Source organism: Capricornis sumatraensis, chromosome 23 (assembly GCF_032405125.1).
Source record: "Capricornis sumatraensis isolate serow.1 chromosome 23, serow.2, whole genome shotgun sequence".
Lineage (NCBI taxonomy): Eukaryota > Metazoa > Chordata > Mammalia > Artiodactyla > Bovidae > Capricornis > Capricornis sumatraensis.
Window position 1 is genome coordinate 31312036 of NC_091091.1, and position 24415 is coordinate 31336450.

General features: G+C 42.4%; 1 protein-coding gene across 1 annotated transcript in view; it reads left to right on the forward strand.

The window, feature by feature from the left end:
- The first annotated feature begins 6617 nt into the window (after positions 1–6617).
- The window catches only part of RBM20 (RNA binding motif protein 20), a 189959-nt gene continuing 172161 nt past the window's right edge, over positions 6618–24415 (forward strand). The window contains exon 1 of the mRNA XM_068961796.1: positions 6618–6790. Within this exon, the coding sequence (XP_068817897.1) occupies positions 6618–6790 (173 nt within the window). The remainder of the gene's footprint in view (positions 6791–24415) is intronic.

The window sequence follows — 24415 nt, forward strand, 5'->3', positions numbered from 1 at the left end:
TGTTTTATGACACCCCTTATTGTACCCTGCTGCTTTGCTTCCTCTTGGTAACAGCAAAAGAGATGAAGCCATTCTCTCCTTCAAAACACAGCTCAAAATTTTTATTTTCCTGGAAGCCAGACCCAGGTAACTCTGCCCTATAATACTGGGAGCCCCCTAGGATTCTAACTCAATCCTCTGTTGGTTTGTGGCCAGGTCCTGAGCAAGTGCTGGAACGGCGGAGCTCAAGCCACCTGGGCTTGGAGTAGTGATGCTTTTAGAGGAGGCAAAGATGTTGATTTCACCCCTGGTTTGGGATGACTGCTTTTCTGTTCAGGAACACTGGATACACCTAGAGGTCCAGAACTCAGATTTTCTGACTCCCAGTCAACTGTTCCTTTGATTATAATACGAGGCTTGCGTGGCTCATCAGAGGACAAGGGGCCTGGCTGGTAAATCCACCACCAGAGAGACGGTGGCTAAGCCTTTCCCAGTAGCCAATGAGGGACATTCTGCCTGAGTTGTTAGGCAGAAAAGAACCATATGGGTCATGTCCTCACTTTTCCTCAGCTAGAGTTCCCTGACTGTCGCCTTCACATTCAAATGTGCATCCAGTTCCATGAGTAACCATATTATTTTTAAACAGCATCCTTCAGCCGCTGCCTCTCCAGCATTTTCAGAGAGGTGATCCTTTCCAAAGCTAGCACAGGATTTTATTTTATGATTGTTTTAAGACACATGCAGGGATTCCATGAAGTTTAAGTAAAAGATTAAGGTGTAGCTCTGAGAGAGGAGCCAGCAAACAGATAAAGCTGACCTCAGGGGGATGGAAAAGAGAAGCCAGGTTTGGTGGCGAGACAGGAAACCAAAGGATGAGGTACTGGAGATAGCAGAGAGGGTCAAACCAGCCATCATTTAGCAGAAGAATGTCTGGTCTTAAAATCCCCATTATACCAAGAAACATCATTGCCACCATGTTGGAATAGTTAAAAGCCCTATTCTAGGAGGAATGGAGACTGGCATTAGACTTGCAGTTCTTCCACAAAGTAGCTGTCAAGTGGCTGAACTTCTTTGAGTCTTGGTTTTCTTATCTGTAAAACGGGCATAAACACAGCCAACTAATAAGGAAGTTGTGAGGATTAAATGAGAAATATTATGTGCTCAAGACAGCTTGACATAGAGTAATACTAAAGAAATGATAACTGTTTGTTAACACCCAGATAACAGTTAATATGTTATGGCTAATGTTGATAGGTTGCTTGTACGATTATCAAACTAATAGACTGTAACTGTATCAAAATGACTGCTGGGAATTAATGAATTAATTATTCAGTTGTCTCTGTTGGGGTTGTTAGGATAACAAAAGACTACTCTGGACAATACATGGCCCAGTGCATTTCTCCTTCAATCTTCCAGATGATGTTTTGCTTTAAAAAAAAAAAAAATCCTATTCATGTGCTAATTGCTGTTAAGAAAGACTAGCTGAAGAGGGAAAGAATGGCTTTGTTGTTAGGGATCAGTAATAAAAAACAGTACATGTTTATAGTAAAAAATTTCAAACAGTACATATACTTCAATAAAATTTTATTTCAAATATTCAAGTGGAATTCCTGCCCTATCCCAACTTCCAGAAGTAATTAGTTACTAATTAGTTACTTGTATAATTTTCTAGAAATGTTTTATACTCTTTGGTTTTATACAAATTTAATTATACCGCACTACTGCTGAGGAAATTGGATTTTCTCCTTAGGGATACATCTTGGAAATTTTTTCCTAATAGTGCATACAGACCTAGCCTGTGCTTTTTCAGGGCTACCTTGTATTCCTTTCCACGCAGGGACCATCCTTTATGTAACCAGGGCCCCTTTGCTTAGCATTGTGATTGTTTCTGGTTTTTGCTGTTACAAACAGTGCCATAGTAAGCTTCCTTGCACATGGAACTTTGGTTGTTGCTACAAACAAACCTACCTATAGGATAAATTCCTAGAAGGATAACTACTGAGTCAGTTTCCTTTGTTGTAATTGTAACATACAGTGCCAACTCATTTCCAAAGAGGTTGTAGCAACTGACACTTTCATCCACAGTATATGAGAATGTTTGCAGTCCTGTATTTTTACCAGCTCTGTTTATTATCAAACTTTACAACCTACTAAGTAAACTGTTTTTTTTTTTAAGTATTAATTACACATAGGGAAAAACAATACATATTAAATAATCTCATCTGTGGAGCTGAATGCTCACAATCACCTTGAACAGAGGACAGCACATTGCAGGGAGTCAGACCAGGGCATGAACTTCAACTCCACTATGTATTATCCTCATGACCTTGGAGAGGTTTATCAAACTTCTCTGTCTGAAAACTGGTGATAATTAGAGAAATAAGACATGAGAAAGCTCCTAGAACCACTGTTTGGAACCCAGTAAACATTTATTAACATTACAGAACAAACCAGTGTGCCAGAATCCCTGGCAAGTTTGAGAATGACAGAGACCTGGTTTCTATTTCCTGTTCCTTTCTACTACCCCCTCCCTGCCGCTAGGCTGCTTAATTTCTTTAAATTTTCTTGCTTATGTCAATTTGGACCTTGCCTGATAATTTACTGCTTAGATAAATATGAGTGGCAGAGTTGAATCACAATGCAGAGGGTATCTTACATTCACTGGAAGATGCAGGCAGTTATCACAGCAAAAGAAGACCAGGTGGCTTCTCGGGTCTCTGTGTGCCACTGAGGCAGTGGGTGAGGTTTGGGGTCAGATCAATCTAACTGCAGTTCTGCTTCTGCAGCTTAAAAGGCAGGTGACCTGAGGCAAATTCTTTTAGCTCTCTAGCCTCACTTTCAATTCTAAAACATGGGTAAGTAACATGGAAACTTACATTACTATATGTAAAATAGACAGAAGGGGAATTGCTGTATGGCTCAGGAAACTCAAACAGGGGCTCCTATCAACCTAGAGGGGTGGGATGGAGAGGGAGACGGGAGGGAGGTTCAAAAGGGAGGGGATGTATGTATATCTATGGCTGATTCATGTTGAGATTTGACAGAAAACAACAAAGTTCTATAAAGGAGTTATCCTTCAATTAAAAAACAAGTAAATAAAAACATGGGCAGCTACCTCATGGGATTATTGTGAATATGAAGTAAGTAATAATCTATGAAAGCATTTAACAGCTGACTCCCATGTAGTCATGTATGGATGTGAGAGCTGGACCATAAAGAAGGCTGAGGGCCAAAGAATTGATGCTCTTGAACTGTGGTGTTGGAGAAGACTTTTGAGAGTCCCTTGGATAGCAAGGAGATCAAACCAATCAATTCTAAGGGAACTCAACCTTGAATATTTACTGGAAGGACTGACGCTGAAGCTCCAGTACTTTGGCCACCTGATGGAAAGAGCCAACTCATTGGAAAGTTGACAGAGGATGAGATGGTTGGATGGCATCACCGATTCAATGGACATGAGTTTAAGGAAGCTGCGGGAGATAGCGAAGGACAAGGAAGCCTGGTGTGTTGCAGTCCATGGGGGCACAAAGAGTCAGACATGACTGAGCAACTGAACAACAACAATAACCTATGAAATGTTCAATATATTCATAGACAGCAAAAGCCTCACTGATCTCAGTTTCCTGGTATGTCAGCAGGGACAGGGCGCTTCTGCAGAGTGGAACAGAGATGTTACCAACCCCTCCCCTTTTCCCATTTGTCAAGTCAGGTGACCCCTACAGCCTTTCCCTCAGGTCAGCAACCGCAAGCACATCCTTGTGTGGTGGGGGTGGTGAGGGCACAGGGCAGTCAAAACCAAACCTCCTAAAGGATTCTTGAATGGCTGCAACCCCACCCCGGGAGCTTTATCATTTTTTCCTGGAAAAAAGTGAAATGACATTACGTTAATAAATATTTTTCATTGGACTTGCTTAATACGCTGAACGTCTGACTTGCAAAATGGAAAGTCTTGTTCATTGTTATCCTAGACAGTATTTTGAGGGGATCTGAGGTAGGACCAGAACTAGCTTTAGGTTTTTGCTGCAGTGCCTCCCTCTCCCTTCACATCTGCTTCAAGTTTCAATTCTCACATAACACATACGTTGCAAACATTCAGCTATACTCACAGAAATGGGGCTTCTTAAAAACACCTGGTGTATTATTAATTTTCTCCATTTGGGGGGACATTTTCAACTTACAGAAAGGATGGAAGAAAAGTCTAATAAATACCCCCAGATATATCCACTGTTATTTTGTCACGAAAGCTAATACGTTATTTTTGAGATACAGAGAGCTGCATTTGTATAATATGAATTTCCTCTCCTCCCTCCATCCCTTCCATTTATCCTTCCTCCCTTCTTCCCTCCCTCCTTTCTTTCCTTCCTTTACGTTTCTGCCAGGAAAAATGTTATGAGGATTGATTAAGTTATATCAATATTATGATTTCCAGGCACTCGGCTTCCTAGAGTTTGAAATCTACTGTTCTACTAGGTTGTAAGGTTGGAAGATAAGGAATCACTTTTGTGATAACTGCCAGACTGAATATCTCTTGTACCAATTATGCACCAATTATGCAGGATACATTCTCTCTAATCCTAACAATGACTCTGCAAGTCAGGGTCTCATCACTGCCAGTTTACGTATTTGGTAACTGACGCTCAGAGAGACTGAATCACTCACCCTCTCTTGTAAAAAGTGATCTGTCTTTTTTTGACTACAAAGCTTTCTTTCACAAAGGTTTTGGGGGATTCTCAGAGAGATATTTTAATACAAGCATATGGAAAGTTTTCCTTTCTGGGAGAGTTGCAATGTTAATTTCAGATCATTTCCCTCAACCAAGGAGGTGGGGGTGGGGCAGTAGAAGGTGGAGTTTTATGAAAACCATAGTCAGTAGTTCAGTGATAGAAACTGAAAATGATGAACTAACCACTCCTAGAGCCCAAGAGGACTCTGGGACAGCCTTTTACCAGCCATATATAGTTGAACCAATATATCACCCTGACTTGCCTCATTGGCGAAATGAATAAACAACTGGTTCCTCTTTACCTGGGTGTTCTGGTGAGATTCAAATTTGAGAATTATGATTACTCTTATGAATACAAAGCATTGGGTGTATCATTTTATCTGTAAGGGGAAGGAGGGAGAGAATGAGAGAGAAGAAGGAAGCCAGAGAGTGGACAGGACCCTGTATGTACAGGGCGGGGGGGTGGCGGAGGATCTAGGTAGGATGACAGCAAAAAGGGAGGCTAAACTTCTTGAAACTGGCAGGAAAGTTGACAGAAACTCACAGTCTAGAGAGAGAAGAAATCATCTTTCAGGGGATTCAATAGTTGCTGGTCCCCGGAGAATTCATCTTCAGAATTCTCCTCCACGTAACTGCGGGAGGAGGATGGGTTGGCTTGAGACCCCCAGGAAGCTTCGTTCCAGGCCCGGGGGCACCCTGGCGTGCGCTCTGGCTTCCAAGGCACCCAAGGGACGCCTTTCCTCGTTTCTCAGGGCTGCCTGTGTCAGGATCTAGAAAGTTATGTGTCCGCCAGACGGTAAGGATCTCCAGGGTAACCACTCTCCGAGATCTTTGCCCAGCTTCTGGACGTTTCCGCGGCACCAGGCGCCTCCCCAGATCTCTGCCGGTGCTCTAGGACACTACACTGCACCTCGTGGGGTGACTCCTCAGCGCAGGACGCCCGCGTCCACCGCCGTGAACCGCTGTGCGCAGGTGAACAGGCGCGCAGCGGCTCGCGGGCAACCCGCAGAGCTTCAGAGGCGGTAATCCTGGGGAGTGCCATGGTAGCGAACTCCTCTTCATCCTTCACACTCCTACCGAGGTTTGGCCAATAAATAACAAGAGTAAAACATACACGTTATTTTGTCTTTGCGCTCGCGGGACAGCCGCAGGTGTTTTAGAAAAGTGGGGAAATAAATGAAGAGAAATCACGGCGGCTGCCTCGGGATTGCCAATTTGGAGAGCCCTCGGGTCCGGTCATCTTAGACCTGGGGTTACCAGTCGCACCGACCTGAGGGAGTTCTGGGCTCTCCCCCACGCGGGTTCGGGCCCCTCAGCCACGAGTGGCGCTGGCTGGGCACCAATCGCGGGAAGGTGCCAAGGCCCGCGCACCTCGCGCTGGCGATGCGCGCAGACGCCCGGGGCGCACTCGGTCCGCCCCGCTTGGCTGAAGCGCGCGAGGCCGCTCGCGTCGTCCCCGGGGACGGTCCGGAGGCCGCCGGCTAGCGGGAGAGGCGAGAGCTCGGCGTCCGGCGGCGGGCTGCCGTGTGTCTCGCCGCCTTACGCGGTGGAGCTGCGCTGCCGAGCGCCGACCCGGGGACCCTGAAGGCGCGCGGGTGGCGGGTGGAGAACGCAGCGCCCAGGAGCTGCGGGCAGAGATCCCCTGACCACCCCGGCGCCGAGCGTCTCCCGCTGGCTGGGAGACGCCCCCTGGCCCCCACCTCTGAGTGGCCCGGCCGGGCGAGCGGGACCCGCGGGAGGAGGCGGAGGCGGCGCCGCCGGGACTGCCTCCTCCCCGCCCATCGCGTCTCCTCCCCGTGCTACCGGGAAGGACAAGGGGACTGGGCACGGGGACCCCGGCCAGTGAGCGCCCGTGCCCCGGGGCCGCCCCTCTCGCGCGCTCTCCTGCCGCGAGCCCGGGCCGGTCTCGCCTCACATGGTGCTGGCCGCAGCCATGAGCCAGGACGCCGAGCCCAGCGGCCCCGAGCAACCGGACAGAGATGCCCGCAGCGTGCCCGGTGCCCCGGCGCCCCCGGCGCCCCCAGGCCTGCGAGGGATGCAGCCGCCGCCGCCGCCGCCCCAAGCCAGCCTGCCCCAGATCATCCAAAAGTAAGAGGAGGGAAGGGGGAGCGGGGACCTGGGTGCGCTTGGGGGACACGCCCCGGGCGCCCCCTTCTGTGGCTTCCTCTCTACCGACCCGGCTAAACTTCGCTCGGCCGCCTCGCCTTTGAAGTTTTCTTGCCCTCCCTCTCGGCAGGGTTGGTGTCATTCCGGCTGTTCCTCAGCTTAGGGAGAGGAAAACGAAGCTATTTGGGGAAAATAATTTTGTTCTTTCTCATCCCCTTTCTTTTCTCTACTGGATATTTTGAACTCAATTAGCTCAATTCGGGGGGAAATGGCCCAGAGACGGTATTTCATCTTTCTAGCCCCAGGAGGCCGCTGAAATGTATGGAGAGTCGCGCACGAGTGTGTGCGCGCGCGTGCGGGAGGGCGCGTCAGTAAGACGCCCGCCCGAAGAACCACCTTAAATGGTGACCCTGAAGTCAGTCAGTGATACTGGGTGCAAAGGGTTACAGAGGGTTTGTGGACAACATAGTTTGCTTTGCCCCGCAAGAAGTGTTTACACTTTCCAAGAAGGCCCTTGCGAAGAGTTCTTAGCAGCGGAACCGTTTTCCATTAATGTTACCATCTCGTGGTTCGGGGGAACCGTGCGGCTTGGGTCGCGAATATTCTGTGCCGGACGTCCCAATGCGTGAGTAGGTTGGGGATGGCCAGTGTGCTCTCAGAAGCTCTATTCAACCCATCTGGGGGAGATAAAAGTAAAATGGTGAGGTTCCGTTCATTCTTTCGAGATTTTGTTGGACAGTTTAAGGCCTAGAATGTTGGTTTGTTGAAAGAATCTTTATTCTCCTAAAAGTTTCCCTCAGCCTGTAGTGAAGTCCTCAAAACTAGGGTAAGAAGTGTTGGAAAGCCTGGACGATGAGTGCTTTAGTGAAATTGGAGAAAGTAAAAGAAATAAACACAAGTACAGCAAAATCAGTCTATGGAACAAAGCGGAGGTTTTCCAGCGCTGTTGTGTTGATGCTTTGAGTTATTAAACTTATTAAAATGTAGTAAGAGAAATAACCAGTGATGGGGCGTAAATGGAAGTAAATATTGTTTTTAAGACTAACATGTCATGGAAAGAATAGTGAAAATTTATGTTTGACATCAAAGAATGTTAGTATCGTGTTGCAGAACAAAATGGTTCTCCGCCCCCCCTCCTTTTTTTTGACTGGTAGAATATTAAAAGCTCCATTTATGAAAACTTTTGGCTTTAGTTTGATTTTATAAAACTTTTCAACTACCTACAAGTAGCTAATTATTTGAAACTGAAAATATTTTATATTGTTATTCTGTTCCCTTTGTTTTGCAAGTCATTTCAGCTAAGATTTACTAAGATGGACAGTTTAAGTACATCATTACTTAAAACTTCTCTTAAGTCCTTAATATAAAGTAATACAGAAAAGATGTTTAAAACCTAAAGTTTATTTAGTAAAAGAGGAAAAAGCCCTAATTTACTGATTATTAATTGGGAAACATCTAATGTGCTAATTTCCTGGCTTGAAATTAGGCTGCACATTAAGTCTACTGAACTTGTTTTGGTATTGTAATTACCCTACATTTTCTAGTCACTTACTTTTAATTAGGAAAAAACCAAGAATTTTAGGTTCACAGAAAAATCTTTGTAGATGAGTGTCTGACTATGAAATATTGCCGGGTTGAAAATAAGGGCTATTTTTGTGGGAGATGAATCATTTCAAGTATATTTCAATTACCTCATGTAATAAAAAAGTAACCTTGTAAATTCACCCCCATTTTGAAAATTCCACCCCTGGAATATTTTGCTTTAATTGATGAGCCTGAGCTGTTCAAAGATGGCCCCTTCTGTGAGTCGTTCCAGGATGGAGACCTCAAGAACTGCCTGATGGCTCTTCCTTGTTTTCCACTGGTGACAGATCAGTCTTCAGGCGCCAAGTCCAAGGCTGGTGAATGTGCGCATGGGATTTGATGTTTGTGCACTTATGTTTCAGAGTCTTTCTTTTTATAAGGATGACTTGGGTTTTGTGCTACCCTGATCACCCACTGTGATTCTGCTGGAAGCAGGCATAACATGACAAATGTTTGCAGGTCCATCTTTAATGCGCTGAAACTTGAGCAGGTTATTTTGAAACTGCGTTTGCATGATTTAATCTGAGCAACCATTTTTATGTAGTTATGAGGTGCTGTTTGCATCAGCCATCTTTAAGAAAATATGATGGGGAGAGATTGCCCTCAGCGGCAAAAAGAGTTGTCCACCTCTTGATTTGAGAATTTTGTGAAGCTAGATCTTTGGGTGTAATTCTCTAATGGATGGCATGTTAAATGCATTGTATTGGGGAAACCTGTGTTTTTTCTAGTTATTTAAATGAGGTTATTATGTAATTTTAAGAGGAGTTTCGATTGCTTTCAAAATGAAGATTTCAATCTTCATGTTGCATAGCGTTTAAGGATTACAATAATTTTTTCACTTAAAGTCTGTGTTTATTGATCTTTAATAACGTTTTCATTTTGGGTGACGTCAATGATTTTGGTGAAGTAACAGTCATGAACATGATACATACATACTGAATTCTATTCACCTACGTTACATTTGGTTTTGAGAGAATGAGGTGTGACAGTGAATAATGTGATTGACTTTGGGGCTTATTTTATAGAATCCAGTCTCTGTATCTATGAAGACTGCATCAGAATTTAACTACTGTGGAGTTCTTTTGTCCTGTTCAGGTGTATTTAGTTTTCTCATTGTTGTATTGTTAGCTTCAGTCAAGCATGGTGCATGACCTCTCCACCCTTGTTAACCCCTGACCTCAGGCTAGTATTTGCATTACCTATGAAGATTATCAGCCATGTTTAGACGCATATAACTAATACCTTATAAGATATGTGTTTTAAATGTGCATTCTCTAAGCTGGCCAATGTGGAGGTATTACTGAATAAAATCTGAAGCATTATGTAAGCCATTTGGGCAAAGGAATTATAAATAACACCTTAAGAAGAGATTTGGAATAAGTTTAGGAAATCAGAATAATTTGAGAGCTTAAAAAATATATATTATCTTCCTATGAACAGAAATAGAACAACATGTGTCAGTGAATGTTTTACAAGGGTTTATCTCCTCAAATATGCACAATATTTTATTTTCAAAAGTATTTTATTTTTTATCTTTGTGCTTTATAACCAAACCTAGTTTTTGATTTATAAGAAGTTATTTATTAATCCTGATGAACATCAGAAATTACAATTTTAGGTTGTAAGTTTTAAAACTCTTCCGAATGAAAGCAGAGTCATTGGTTCTGTGTGCAGTGTGGAAGTCGGTTGTCAGATGCAGTTAGAAAGTGTGATACTAATCATGGTGAAAATTAACCAAGCAAGCACAGACATCTATGAGATGAGCACTCAGGTGATTTTCCGAAATTATTTGATTTGCAGTGAAATACTCCTGGCTAATGCTTGATGTCAGGTTGTATCTTTAATTTGTACATTGATGACTTATTTTTTTCCTTTCCAGATTATTTTGGTATGAAGTGAATAAAAATCAATTATGAAAGTGGAAAAAGTTTTGATTTAGCATTTGATAGTGTCACCTGCATGTATTGTGATTTATGAAGATATAAACCCAGTTTGATTGCTTTTTCAGTCTTCTGCCTAGAGTTAAGATGCTGTGTCTTCAGTGCACAGTGCTCCCCGGATCAGTCTAGAGAATATTACAAGTAGTCACTCTGATTGCAGATAATTTTACAGATAGATGTCTTGCATTTGGAAGGACCCCATGTAACTCGTAGGGTGACACTCAGGCAAGTTGTGTGTGATGTCTACCCACTTTAATGGACATGTTGACAATTACTTCCAGAATCTGAGAGAAAATAAGAGTTTGCCAAAAAGGGACATTATCTCAACTCATACTTGGTCCTGTTCTGGAAAGAGGTTGGAATTTCTAACATCTGTGCCGCTTTCTAACATCAGTTTGAGTCCATTTTTAGAGGAAACAGGGATACACTTGTAGAAAGAATTTTGAAAATCTTAAACTGCACATAAGACAAGCATTCAGCAGGAGAAAACATCTGAGAGGATTAGGCGTTTCCCCAAAACAGGGAGGGTTCTTGACATTCTGAAAAGTTTCTTTGCTTCACTAGAAAGCCTATTAAGGTTGTTTTTTTAAAAAAGAAATTTTGCTTGAGGGTTTGTTGTGATAAGTACTTTTAGATAGGAAGTGTAGCCATCCAGTGTTTTCTCAAATTGCCAGAGATCAGTTTTATGAAATGTAGTACATTATTCCCATTAGTCACAGTAAATGACTGTACATATGGTATACACAGAGCTTTTCTAATGCCAATGCTGCAGGGGAAGAAAAAGAAGACAAATTTTATCACCTGTTTTATTCTTCTGTCCACTTTTTCTCTTGCTACTGCTTTAGCAGTTCATCAAATTAATAATTTTAAAAACCCATATCTGTCAGTTGGAATGTGGACTTTGATCTGTTAAGTTCTTTTTGCCTATGCATAAAGTCACCAGGGGGCAAAAAACCCCACCAGGATCGACTCACAGTGAAATGATCCCCCATTATCCAGTTTCTCTCTCTCCCTCTCTGATTTATTTTTCTTGTGGCTGTAGGTTCTTGACTCCAGTTGAACAAATATTTCTTCCTTGACCACAACAGCTAATCCTCAAACACACCAGTATAGCTCAGTTCACATCTCTGATAAACAAGAATCTACAAAATGTTAGGAACTGAGATCTAACCAAGGGATAGAATTAAAACAGATTGAACTTGAAAAACTAGAATGGAAGAAGTTTGAGACAGTGGAATTAAAACTCCAAAGGCAAACTCATCCTCCTTGGTCCCTCTGTCAGGCAAAAGCTTAAAAGGGTCTCCTGTGCCACTAAACTCCACTTAATCTGATTTTTATTTCCTGACACAGTAATTATCTTGTTTGAGATGGTGTAGCCGATACGATTTTGTGTATTTTAACAAGGAAAGTCGCTGTGAATCCACAGCTGGTGTGAGTGACTGATGGCTGTGTTTAGAATAGTGCATTGAAAAGTTTTGCAGAAAGTAAAGTGATCTGTATTCCAAAATGAGGCAAAAAACGGTAATTAGCAGCTTGTAGAAAGGAGCACATGGCAATTCCCTTTCTGGTTAATGAACCTGACTGGATCTTGCTGATGTGTGTGTTCTGGAAGCTTCATGTTGCTTCTTCCCACCAGTGAGAAGACTGGGAAATCCTGACTTTCATTAAGTAGGCACATTTTTAATCAGGAATGTGAATTTGGTTTCCAACAACCACCAAGAAGATATTGGCGGTGGGCTGATATTTTGCCTGGCGCAATGGGTGGTCACTGTTAATTCCACCCAACTAAGGTTTCAGTCTTCGACATTTTCAAGACAGCAAGTTGGGGGCATTTTGGATTTAAGGCGTATATCCATCTAATAGGATAAAGTCTTTACAGTGGCAGAAGTTACAGACAAGTTAATTGAGCCTCTCTTTTCCTACAATTTCTGCTGGATTTTATAAGATAAATAAGTCCCCTGATAGTTTACAAGGAAACTTTTCCAGCTCGCTGACAGCAGCTCTGTCAGGGGGGCTGGTCCATACTGATGTGAATGTACTTTATGAGCAAAACAGGAGCTGTGAAGCAAGTTGAATGAGGATGTGTCAATAACTTGTAGCTCAATTTGCCAAATAATTCTTTCCATGTGTTCAAAAGCAAAAGGCTGGAGGTCATGCCTGCATTTGGGGGAGGTTGCCACCCCATGAAGATAGTTTTCACGCCACTTTTCCCTTCTTTAATGTGGGCATTTGCTTCAAGGGTGCACCAGAGCTATTTGCTGCTCTTTCTTTGCACCTGCTTTCTCTGGATCACAGTAACAACCCACCAGTTCTCAGTTGCCACTTCCACTCTGAACTAAACCTGGAAACCTCCATTCACGGCTGTCTAAACATCTTAAATTCTTTTCATTTGTGCAGCTTGTCTACAGACTGTCTTCTAGATGTGTTTTTGGTTCTTATTAGACCCACCTTTAAGCCTGACCTCCAGTGCTATGATTCTGAAGGAGAAGACAAGGTAATACATATTTTAAGGACATATTCATTTCACAGAGTTACTTCTTTGGCTCTATTTTGAATTCATTACTGAATTGAATGACAGGTAGGATCTTTCGTGTTGTCAAATGTAAAATGAGTATCTTTGTTTTAAATTAATAGTTGGGTTTCTGACAAAGAGGGTCAGAGAGGAAAAGGAAACCCTGGATTGGAAGCGGGTAACCTGGACACATCAATTAATCTTATCCTGCTTCTCCAGGGGTTGGAAATGATCAATGTCAGTTCCTTCCAAGAATAAGATTATGTGAATCCCCCGGAATATTGCTGAGTGCTTATCACTGGAGGATGCCTCTCCTTGCCTCCACATCTGATGGAGAATTAGTTACATTTTAATCAAGGGCTCAGATACATGTTTGTGAGACTGATTACTCACGGAAACAGCATTAGCCACAAAAAAGAGAATAAAAAGTGTTCTTCAGCACTTGCAAAGTATATTTGGATCAATGACATAATTTTAAAACAGAAAGGTAGATACTAATGTCAGTGAAAAGAGGGCATTTCATACTGTTTCCTAATTATTACCAACTTAAAAAAAATAAAAACAAATACTTTGGAATGTTCATTATTTTGGAATGTTAAAGTGAATGCTTGAGTTTGTAGAAAGAGTATGGTTCTCAATTTGGGAGATAGATCTAGTAATTTTCATGGGTCTAAATTAGATTGTATTGAATACAGGGAGGTGAGAGTGTGTTTCGTGCTGTTATTATTTTTAAAGGCAGAAAACATAAGCATAGGCCGACAGACGTTTAGAGGACCTGCTGGCTGCCCAGGCTAGGACCAGATGCTGCCTGGCGCACTCATTCGCCGCAGCGGGGCCGCAGACTCGCCCAGAACTCGGCGCCGGCAAACACTTTGCAAAGCGATCATGGTTATCCAGAAGCTGGGCCTCAGGTTTCCGAGTGCCTCCTTGAATCAAAGAGATCAAACATTGTTTCCAAAACATTCTAAAGCCCAGGTCTCCTCAGGGCCCTGCATCCTCCTGGGCTGGCAGGGTCACTGTAGTCTGGAGTTATGGGAGAGCCTTTATTTAATACTTGAAAAGAGATTTTTTTTTTTAACTTTCTGTATGAAAAGGGAGAGGGGTAGTGTGATTAAATCTTGATTTAGATACTTTGATATTTACATAATGAGGATGAAACTGAGGATATTTATTGCAGTATTGTCTAGAAGGACAAAAAATTAGAAACCACCCAGATGTTTCTCAATGAGAAAATAAATCATGTGCTTGTATAATAGCATGTACCATTCATCATTAGAATGATGCCATTATTCTATATTTGTTAATATGGAATGTAAACCGTATAATATTGTTAACTAAAAGAATTACAAACAGCACGTGTATTGGGATCTTGTGTTTTTTAAAAAACCTTTATGAGCATGTGCTGGTTCCTCAAGCCTGAAAAACCATCTAAAGAACAAATAGATATTAACAGTGGTTTTAACTCTAGGTGGTGCAATTATAGTGGTTTGTCTTTCTTTTTTCCCTTTTTATACTTTTTTTTTTTTCCAGTGAGCATGTATTAATGTTCTAATCAGAGAGGAAAAACTTATTTCCATTAAAAAAAAAAGGAATAGACTTTTCACATTGGCATTGCATGTTGTCTTTAAGACTGAATGAGCCATTAGCATCTTAAATTTTAGATCTGAAAGGCATCTAAGAGCTGCTTTCGCCTAGCCCCCCTGTTTTTCTAGGTAAAGCAAGTGAGCATCAGAGAAGTCAAGAGAATTGTTTGAAGTCATACAGCAAGTGGTGGTCAGGCTAGGATAAGAATCCTCATATTTCTGTCTGTTGCGTTTTCTGCAGTTTGCCCTTTTTTCCTTCCTGGAAATGAGAAGGAAATGAAGAGCATTCCTTTTTATCTGCCAGCTCTAGTCTACTCGACCTATGAAAGAGAATTTTGAAAATTATCTCTGGGTGTGTTATTTCCTGCCATCTCTCCCCACAAATATCTTTCTGTTTTCTTTTTTTTACAATTATTTATCTTTTTTTGGCTGCACTGGCTCTTCATTGCTTTCCTGGGGCCATCTCTAGTCGTGGCAAGCAAAGGTTACTCCGTTGCTGTGCTAGGGCTTCTCACTGCACTGGCATTTCTTGTGCCAGGCTCTAGGCACACCGACCTCAGTGGTTATAGCACGAGGGCTCAGTAGTTGTGGCTTGTGGGCTTTAGAGTGTGGGCTCAGTACTTCCTACAAAGATCTTAGACTGGATCTCTCTAGGGCATCTCACACTCTTCCATACTTCCAAACAGAAGCAGTGTCTCATATTTTTCTTGAGCATCTGAAAGTAAATTGCATAGCCATGATTCTGTTGTCGCATCTAAGATGGTTAGTCTTACTTAAATGATTTTTTCCAATAAACAACACTTGAACTTTAACTTTTTCCAGTTGTCAGAAAAATGTCTCATATAGCAATTCTTAAACCCCTCTGGTTCAGATTCAAGTGCATTGTTTATAGTATCTCTTTTAATTTAGCAAGTGTACCTGCTCTTTTCTGCTCTTTGTGACCAAAGATTCCTGACTATAGAGTGAACCATCATCTGGGGACTTCCCTGGTAGTCTAGTGGTTAAGACTCTGCCTTCCAGTGCAAAGGGCAGGGGTTCAATCCCTGGTTGGGGAATTAACGCTCCATATGCAGTGGGGTACAGTAAAATACTTTTTAAAAAATAAATACGTAAAAAAAATAAGAAGGAACCATGATCAGGATGTATCTGTTGTTTCCTCATGGCCAGATTCAAGTTAAGCATTTTGGCAAGGATATGCATTCAACAGGTGATGTATGTTCCAGTAAGTTTGATCCCTTGGTTAACATGGTCACTGCCAGATCTCTATATCTAATCTGTCTATATATTAGTAGGTTGTCTTTGGAAGTAATCCTTATGAGACCCTCTGAATACCCTGTTTTCCAACAAACTTTCATCTAGTGATTTTGTCTTTTAACTTGACCACCTTAAACAAACAAACAAACAAAACCCCTTCTCAATGGAATTCCTGGAACTGGAACCTTAACTAAATATCACTTTAGAATAGATTAATTTGGATAAGTAGATTAAATCAGACAGCCTTGCAAATACGTTTGCATTGTTATCTAGAGCCTCTGGATTTTTCTAGTCTTAACCTGATAAGAACTTAATTGATGGGCCTGGCACTTTCCATATAACCCCTCCGGAGATATTCTGTCCTGAGCTGCAGTACTTTTTAATGTCCATAAAAGTGAATATCAGTTCAGTTCAGTCTCTCAGTTGTGTCCGACTCTTTGCGACCCCATGAATTGCAGCACACCAGGCCTCCCTGTCCATCACCAACTCCCGGAGTTCACTCAAACTCATGTCCATCGAGTCAGTGATGCCATCCAGCCATCTCATCCTCTAAACCCCTTTTAATGTTGAAGCAGTGAGTGAGCGATAATGTCGTTTTTGCTAGCTGGCACAATTTGGGGGGCATCCTCAAGGCTCAGTTGACTCTTTGCAGAAACCTTTAATCTTTTTCAAAATCACTGTATGAAGCCGACTTTAAAAATGACTGATGACTTGCCCTGGGGCCTAAACTGGATGAGTCTTGGAGCTGGTCTGTGACTACCAATTTGTTCATGCTTTTTAGATTTAAGTTACACAACTATTTTTGCCTCTTCTCGATTGGTACTCTTATTTTCATGCACGAAATATGCGTGGGTGGGGAAAGTGGTATGGAGTAGTGGAAAGAATCAGGAGTAAGCATGCCCTGTGTTCTGGATTCAGCTTTGCCACCACTAGCGCTGAGCCTCAGTGTTCTCATCTGTAAAAGGGAGTAGTAATAATTACGTGAGTAACATTGAACATTCATTGAGCGATTCCTGTGAGTCAGCCAATAGTCTCAGCACTTTATATATGTGTAATACCCAACAATAATCCTGTGAAGTTTATGCCCCTATTCACCCCATTTTACAGATGAAGAAATCAAGTCACAAACTTCAAAGGGCTCAACAAAGCTAAGGAAAATAATATTTATGAAAGAACTGGTGGTGTGGGGCTGGGATGGGAGAATGTTATATAAATTCAAGTGATCGTGTCATCTGTATGTAAATATCTGCATCCTCAAAATAATTTATTAAAAAACCCATTATTTACCAATAAAATATTATTATGGAAAGATTACTGAAATAAATTTGAAACTCTGACAAATTTAATTTGAGACAAACTAAGCAGTCCGATCAGAAATCCCTTTTTCCATTTCTGGTGGCTTTAAGTATTACTTTTGGTTTAAAGTGAAATCCATATCCCAATTTAAATTCCACGAGCAAATCTGACTCTGGCATTTGATTCACTGTCTTATTCTGTCGTTATGCATGTTAGGCAAGATCTGAACTGGATGCTCATGGAGAGCACATAAACACTTATAATCCTCTCAGCATGTGCTCAACTAATAACAGATAACGATCGTTTGATTTGCAGACTGAGCCTCTGCCAAGTTCTACCAGACCATTTTTGAACCAATTCAAAAAACCAGGATTCCGCAATGATTAAAGTGTCCTAGGCGCCTATTAATAGCAAAAAGAATTTCTGATTTGAAACGTGGCCACATCAAGCTTGCTTAGTCTTCACCAGACATACTCTTAAATGGTTTTAGCAGACATTGTTACAGGTGTTCTTTTGCTTTAAGAAACCATTGAATGTAAAAAGCACACTTAATAGAATCAATAAATCAGGGAAAGATTGTTTGCTTTTGACCTTCAAAAGGGTTTATAGCAAAGATCCTTTAAACAGTGAGTTCCCCCGTGTATTTCAAATAGAAATTTAGTAAGTGTAAGAATTTAGAGGTCCAGGGATAATTTTTAAAACATTTGTTGATCTTTTCTCAATTTTGCAGAAGTATAATTGAAGTTCACTAAGCTGTACATGTTTAAAACATCCATCAAACAATAAAGAGTAAACAGTTGTATCACCCCCAAGAGTTTCTTCATGCCTTTTATAATTTATCATTCTCTCTTTTCCTTAAACCCCTTCCTCTCAGGCTACTAGTGATCTAGCATTATAGATGAGTTTGCATTTTCTAGAATTTTATAAAAATGAAATCATAGTATGTACTTTTTTTGTTACTTGGCTCTTTCGCTCGCATAATGATTTGGTGGGAAATAATATTTTTCAAAACTGTGATAAAATACATGTACATTAACCATTTTAATGATTTTCAAGTGTAATTTGGTAGTTTTAAGTATATTCACAATGCTACTTAACAGTTACTGCTGTCTGGTTCCAGAACATCTGCATCACCCCGAAAGGAAACCCTGTCCTCATTAAGCGGTTATTCCCTCCTCTCCCAGGCCTTTGGCAATCACTAACCTGTTTTTTCTGTGTCTGTGGACTTGCCTATTCTGGACAGTTCATATAAATGGAATCATATAATATGTGGCCTTTTATATCAGCTTTCTTTCACTTAGTGTAATATTTTCGGGGTTCGTCCATATTGTAACATGTATCAGTACTTCATTCCTCTTTATTGCTGAGTAAAATTCCCTTGTATGGATAGGTAGTGTTTTGTTTTCCCGTTCATCCGTTGATGGATGTGGGCTGTTTCTACCTTTTGTGAGTCATGCTGCTATGAGTTTTGTGTGCAGGTTTTGGCCTGAACATCTGTTTCCAATCCTTTTGATGTGGAATTGCTGAGTCATATGATAATTCTGTGTTTAATTTATTGAGGAACTTCCAAAGTGTTTTCCTAGGAACTGCACCGTTTTACATTCCCACCAGTAATGAATGAGGGTTCCAGTTTCTTTCCAGCTTTGCCAACACTTGTTATTTTCCATTTAAAAAAAAATTTATGGCCATCCTAATGAGTGTGAAGTGGGATCCCATGGTGGTTTTGATTTGCATTCCCTAATGACTAATAATGCTGAGCATCTTTTCATGTGTTTGTTGTGTTTGTGTTTTTCAGAGAAAAGGCCTTTGTCTCTTTTTAAACTGAGTTGTTTATTTTTTCGCATGAAATTCTGAATCATAAATTCTGAATCCTTGACCCTTATCAGATATATGATTTGCAAGTATTTTCTCATTCTGTGAGTTTTCTTTCAGCTTACAATTTTATCTGTTCTTTTGCATGTATCGAAAGTTTGGTCCTTTTCATTGCTGAGTGGTTTTCTGTTTTATGGATATGTCATACACTGTTTATCCACTTACCTGTGGATGATGGACATTTACATTGTTTCCAGTTTTTTGGCTATTACAGTAAAGTTGTATGAATATTCCTTTGCAAGTTTTAATGTGGACATGTCTTTAGTTTTTTTAGGTAAATATCTAAGCCAATGATAATTCAACCTTTTGGGAGCACAGATGTTATAAATAAGAATCAATTTGGGGGAGATGAAAATTCCTTTGAATTTTTATGACTCTGTCTTTGAATGGAACTTATTGATACGATCCTTCAAGGCTTTTAAAGAACACACAGGTTATCACCTTAGTTTTCAGTGTCAGTCACTCATTAGCTTGGTTCTTTTCCTTCTGTTGATGATTCTTCCATCAATAAGTTTTCATTTGACAAATAATTATTACTCTGGAAATTGGGCTACAAGGCGAATAAGAAAGCGAACCTTCAAGCTGAAAGGGGCCCTAGAGATCATCTGATTCAGTTCTCTTGTAGAAAAAGAAGCCAGGTCCAGAAAGAAGACCAGATTTACCAAAGGCCACTTAGCTGTCAGAGAAGTTCAGTGAGCAGAGGGAACATTCGTGCCTGGGGGGGTAAATTTAAATCTCCTAGCGCTGAAGGGTCTGCAGAGGCTACAGTGCGGGAGGGATTGGACAGCGCTGCTGTCCTGCCGTGCTGTATGGCTCACAGGCACTGGTTTTCCTCCTAGGTTATCCCATTTAATCCTCCAACAACCCTGTGAAGTAGGTAGGGATTAAGTAAGTACGAGGAGTTCAGGGTCCTCCCGCCAGTGATTGGAGAGCCCAGGCTCAGAGCCAGGCCCTCTGACCCGCTCGAGTTTGCACTGCCTTCTTCTTCCCTGGGAACCCCTCCCCACTTTCCGTGCCCACCACCTCTGCCCCAGGCCTGTCCTCAGATCTTTCTTTTCTCCACAGGAGCACAGTGCTAACCGTGTCATCTGCTTGCTTAAAGCCCTCTTTCTCTGTCGCCTGTAAGTCGAGATTCAGATGCTAGAAGCCCCTTCTGGCCTTGCCCCCATTAACTCTGTTCTCTCTTGGCTGCCATCCTGTCCTGTTCTCTTCACCTGAACTACTTTCTCTCTCCTCAGATGGAACACTGCTTTTGTCTTCAAGGATGGGGTGAGAGCCTGTTTCCTGTAACACCCTGTGGCCTCCTCGGTAGCATTTACCTCATGCTCAGTCCATGGGGTCGCAAAGAGTCAGACACGGCTGAGCGACTAACACACCTCTTGTGGGTCTCCCCTAGAGACCCTGCAGAGTCCTTGCAGTCAGGGCCACTGTCACTTGTCTGGGTGTCCTCAGCGTCTGGCAGGGTCCCTGGCATATAGTATGTTGAGTCCATGAGAGATGGAGCAAGTTACTTGCAACCCAACTTTCGATCTCAGCAACTTTGTGATGAGAAAATCCACTTGGAAGGGCCTCATGGAAGGGTTCTCATGCTGAGAACTGATGGGGGACTAAAGCTTGGTGTTCTCCAACTTATGTTTTGTTTGGGTTGCCTGTCTAAAAGGGCTTGAGAGAAGCAAATACACTGCCTTTGTGTTTGGAGAGGTGGTCTAGGCAGTCGGGTGTGTCGGGGCACAGACTCAGGAAGTAAGAAGCTCTAGCTCTGGGCTGGGTACCGCCTTCAAGTCACAGTGTGGGCCGAGGTGCGGGGCTTCTGAGAGAGTGTGGGCTTCTCACAGGATGTGAGGTTGGTTGTGAGAATCAACGACCTGACACAGGAATATAGGAAGGACACGCTGAACACATGTCCGTCTCAGTGTAACCCGGCTTTCTGTCTCGCTCCACCATCTCCAGCCGGGGACCTGCTTGTGCCTTTAAAGGCACAGGAAATTTCCAGGCTGAATTTCTTCTGTGAGATTCATTCCAAACAGGGGAAGTGGTGGACCGGACCACTTGGGACATCCTTTAAGGCCCATTGCCTCAAAGCTTTCCGAGAAAGAAATTTCTAGGTCACAAAAAAGGTTTTCAAGCCCTCCATGAATACTCTGCTTATTTCAAGCAATTTCTAGAACAACACCATTCCAGATGACTGCAACCCTCAGATCCTTTGTTGTTACCTCGACACTGTGATGATGATGACAGTTTAATTGTGGCAGTGCTAATGACAGTTGACCTGTGACAGCTGCAAAAAGGAGTTGCCCCCCGAAATACCTTATTTGTCATGATTTCCCACTGAGATCTACTTTGACCACGGTACTTCAGTTGCATCCTGTATCTGCCAGTCTAAACTCCCTTACTTTGTTCTGTCGTTTCCATAGTACTTGTCATCTTCAAACAGATTATATCATTTACTTATTGTACTTATTTATTATTATTATTTTGGCCATACCATTCAGCATGCAGGATCTTAGTTACCTGACCAGGGATCAAACCCATGTTTCTGCAGTGGAAGTGTGGAGTCTTAACCACTGGACCACCAAGGAAGTCCCTATTTAGTATGGTTTCCTTGTCTGTTTTATTTCCTAGCATCCTGCCTGTGCCAGCGAGCTTTACCGAGTAATTTACACCCCCATCAGTGGGTAAAGAATCTTATCTGCCTGCAATGCAGGAGACACAGGAGAAATAGGTTCAGTCCTTGAGTCAGGAAGATCCCCTTGAGGAAGGCATGGAAACCCACTCCAGTATTTTTGCCTGGAGCACCCCATGGACAGAGGAGCCTGGCAGGCTACAGTCCATAGGGACGCAGAGTTGGACACGACAGAAGTGACTGAGCATGCATGTGTGCACACCTAAGAGCAATACCTGGTTCCTAGAAGCAGTTCACTAACTATTTGTTGAATGACTAGATGAAATGCCAAGTTTAGTCAATGACACATGGTGCCATTTGTTTCCTCTTTGAGTCCACCTACGATGTGAACTCTGTGGGCTACTGGATCTGAGTTTTGTGATTCTGTAAACTGAAGTGAAATTGCAAGATGTTAGAGGATCGTGAGCTCCCAGATGTTCAAGCTGAATTTAGAAAAGGCAGAGGAACCAGAGATCAAATTGCCAACATCTGTTGGATAATCGAAAAAGCGAGAGAGTTGCAGAAAAACATCTACTTCTGCTTTACTGACTATGCCAAAGCCTTTGTTTGTGTGGATCACAACAAACTGGAAAATTCTTAAAGAGGTGGAATACCAGACCACCTGACCTGCCTCCTGAGAAATCTGTATGCAGGTCAAGAAACAACAGTTAGAATTGAACATGGAACAACAGACTGGTTCTAAATCAGGAAAGGAGTATGTCAAGGCTGTATATTGTCACCCTGCTTATTTAATTTATATGCAGAGTACATCATACGAAATGCCAAGCTGGATGAAGCCCAAGCTGGAATCAAGATTGCCGGGAGAAATATCAATAGCCTTAGATATGCAGATGACACCACACTTACATGGCAGAAAGCAAAGAGCTAAAGAGCCTCTTATGAAAGTGAAAGAGGAGAGTGAAAAAGTTGGCTTAAAACTCAACATTCAGAAAACTAAGATCATGGCATCCGGTCGCATCACTTCATGGCAAATAGATCGGGAACAATGGAAACAGTGAGAGACTTTATATTTTTGGGCTCCAAAATCACTGCAGATGGTGACTTCAGCCACGAAATTAAAAGACGCCTGCTCCTTGGAAAAAAAGTTATGACCATCCTAGACAGCATATTAAAAAGCAGACGTTACTTTGCCAACAAAGGTCCATCTAGTCAAGGCTATGGTTTTTCCAGTGGTCATGTATGGATGTGAGAGTTGGACTATAAAGAAAGCTGAGCGCCGAAGAATTGATACTTTTGAACTGTGGTGTTGGAAAAGACTCTTGAGAGTCCCTTGGACTGCAAGGAGATTCAACCAGTCCATCCTAAAGGAAGTCAGTCTTGAATATTCGTTGGAAGGACTGATGCTGAAGCTGAAACTCCAATCCTTTGGCCACCTGATGTGAATAACTGATTCATTTGAAAAGCCCTTGATGCTGGGAAAGATTGAAGGGAGGAGGAGAAGGGGACAACAGAGGATCAGACGGTTGGATGGCATCACTGACTCAATTGACATGAGTTTGAGTAAGCTCCGGGAGTTCGTGATGAACAGGAAAGCCTGGCATGTTGCAGTCTATGGGTTTGCAAAGAGTCAAACATGACTAAGCGACTGAACTGAACTGAACTGAACTGAAAGGGTCGTAGCCTCTGCTCTGGTGTGATTCTTGGACATAAGAGAAGGTACAGAACCTGAGCTGCTCCTGCTGGCATCAGTAACTTGGTCTCTTATTGTGGCCTGGCTCCGGCAGTGGCTGGTCTCACTGGACTCTCTTTGGCAGAGATCTAAGCTGTGCATCCAGTGGGATCTTGATGTTGGATGAAGAGCAACAGGACTAGGTCTCATTCAGTCCCTTGAAACAAGGGGATATACTCTACTCCATGTCCAGCAACAGGCGATGAGTAAATAAATGTGGCTCTGTCCTCTCACACTACAAGGACCATCTCTGTGTGCTGTAACAGAGAAATGCCAAGGATATATCAAGCAGAAAAAGCAGGGTGCAAAAAGTGTGTATAGTTGGCTACCTTTTGTGTAAGGAAAGGGGAGAATAGGAACATATGTATAATATTATTATGTAAATTATATGTATATATTATATACAACTTTTATGTATACCTTGTTGCAAAAAAATACTAGAAGGATAAACAATAGAAGACCTGATAAAATGAGTACCTCTGAGTGCAGGTGGAGAAGAGGGTTGAGGTAGTGAGAATGAGACTCATGTTATAGCAGGTTTTGAATAGGCATAGAGGGTAGAGGAGACGGCATCCAGGAAGGACCAGCCCAGATGTTTGAGGAAGCCATTCTGAGCTGATTCTGAATCTGAGCCTAAGGGCTTGTCAAGTGGATGGGGGAGGGTGGGAGGTGGGACAAAAGACACATTTTCAGAGAGGAGAAAAACCATGATGACCTGGGAGCCTCAGAGTAATTCCACATGACTGGAGATCAGTGTCTGGGAATGGCTAGCACTGAGGATGCAAAAAGGCAGGATGCTGGTGATCAGAACATGTTTCTCAAGGTCAGGAGTTTGGATGTTCTCTTCTGAGTAGTCATTTGTAAGCAGGGGTCTGATGTAATGAGATCCGTTTTCTGGAAAGATTATATTGGTATTGGAGAAGAAAGGGTAAACGGCAGAGTTATGTGCACGTGTGCACATGTGTTTGTGTGTGTAGGTGTGCTCCTAGAGGTGGGGATGTAGTTGGGAGGCCCCTGCACTGTTTGGGCAAAAGTTGATGAAGGTCTGAAACGTGGAAGCACCACAGCATAACAGTTAAAGGTAGGCATTAGAGTTGGAATACCTGTGTGCGCATCCTGGCTGCCTATTTGCTTGCTAACTGTGTGACCTTGGACAAGTAGCTTCACTTCTCTGCTCTTTCATTTCTCCAGGTTTAAAAGGGGGCCAATAGGGC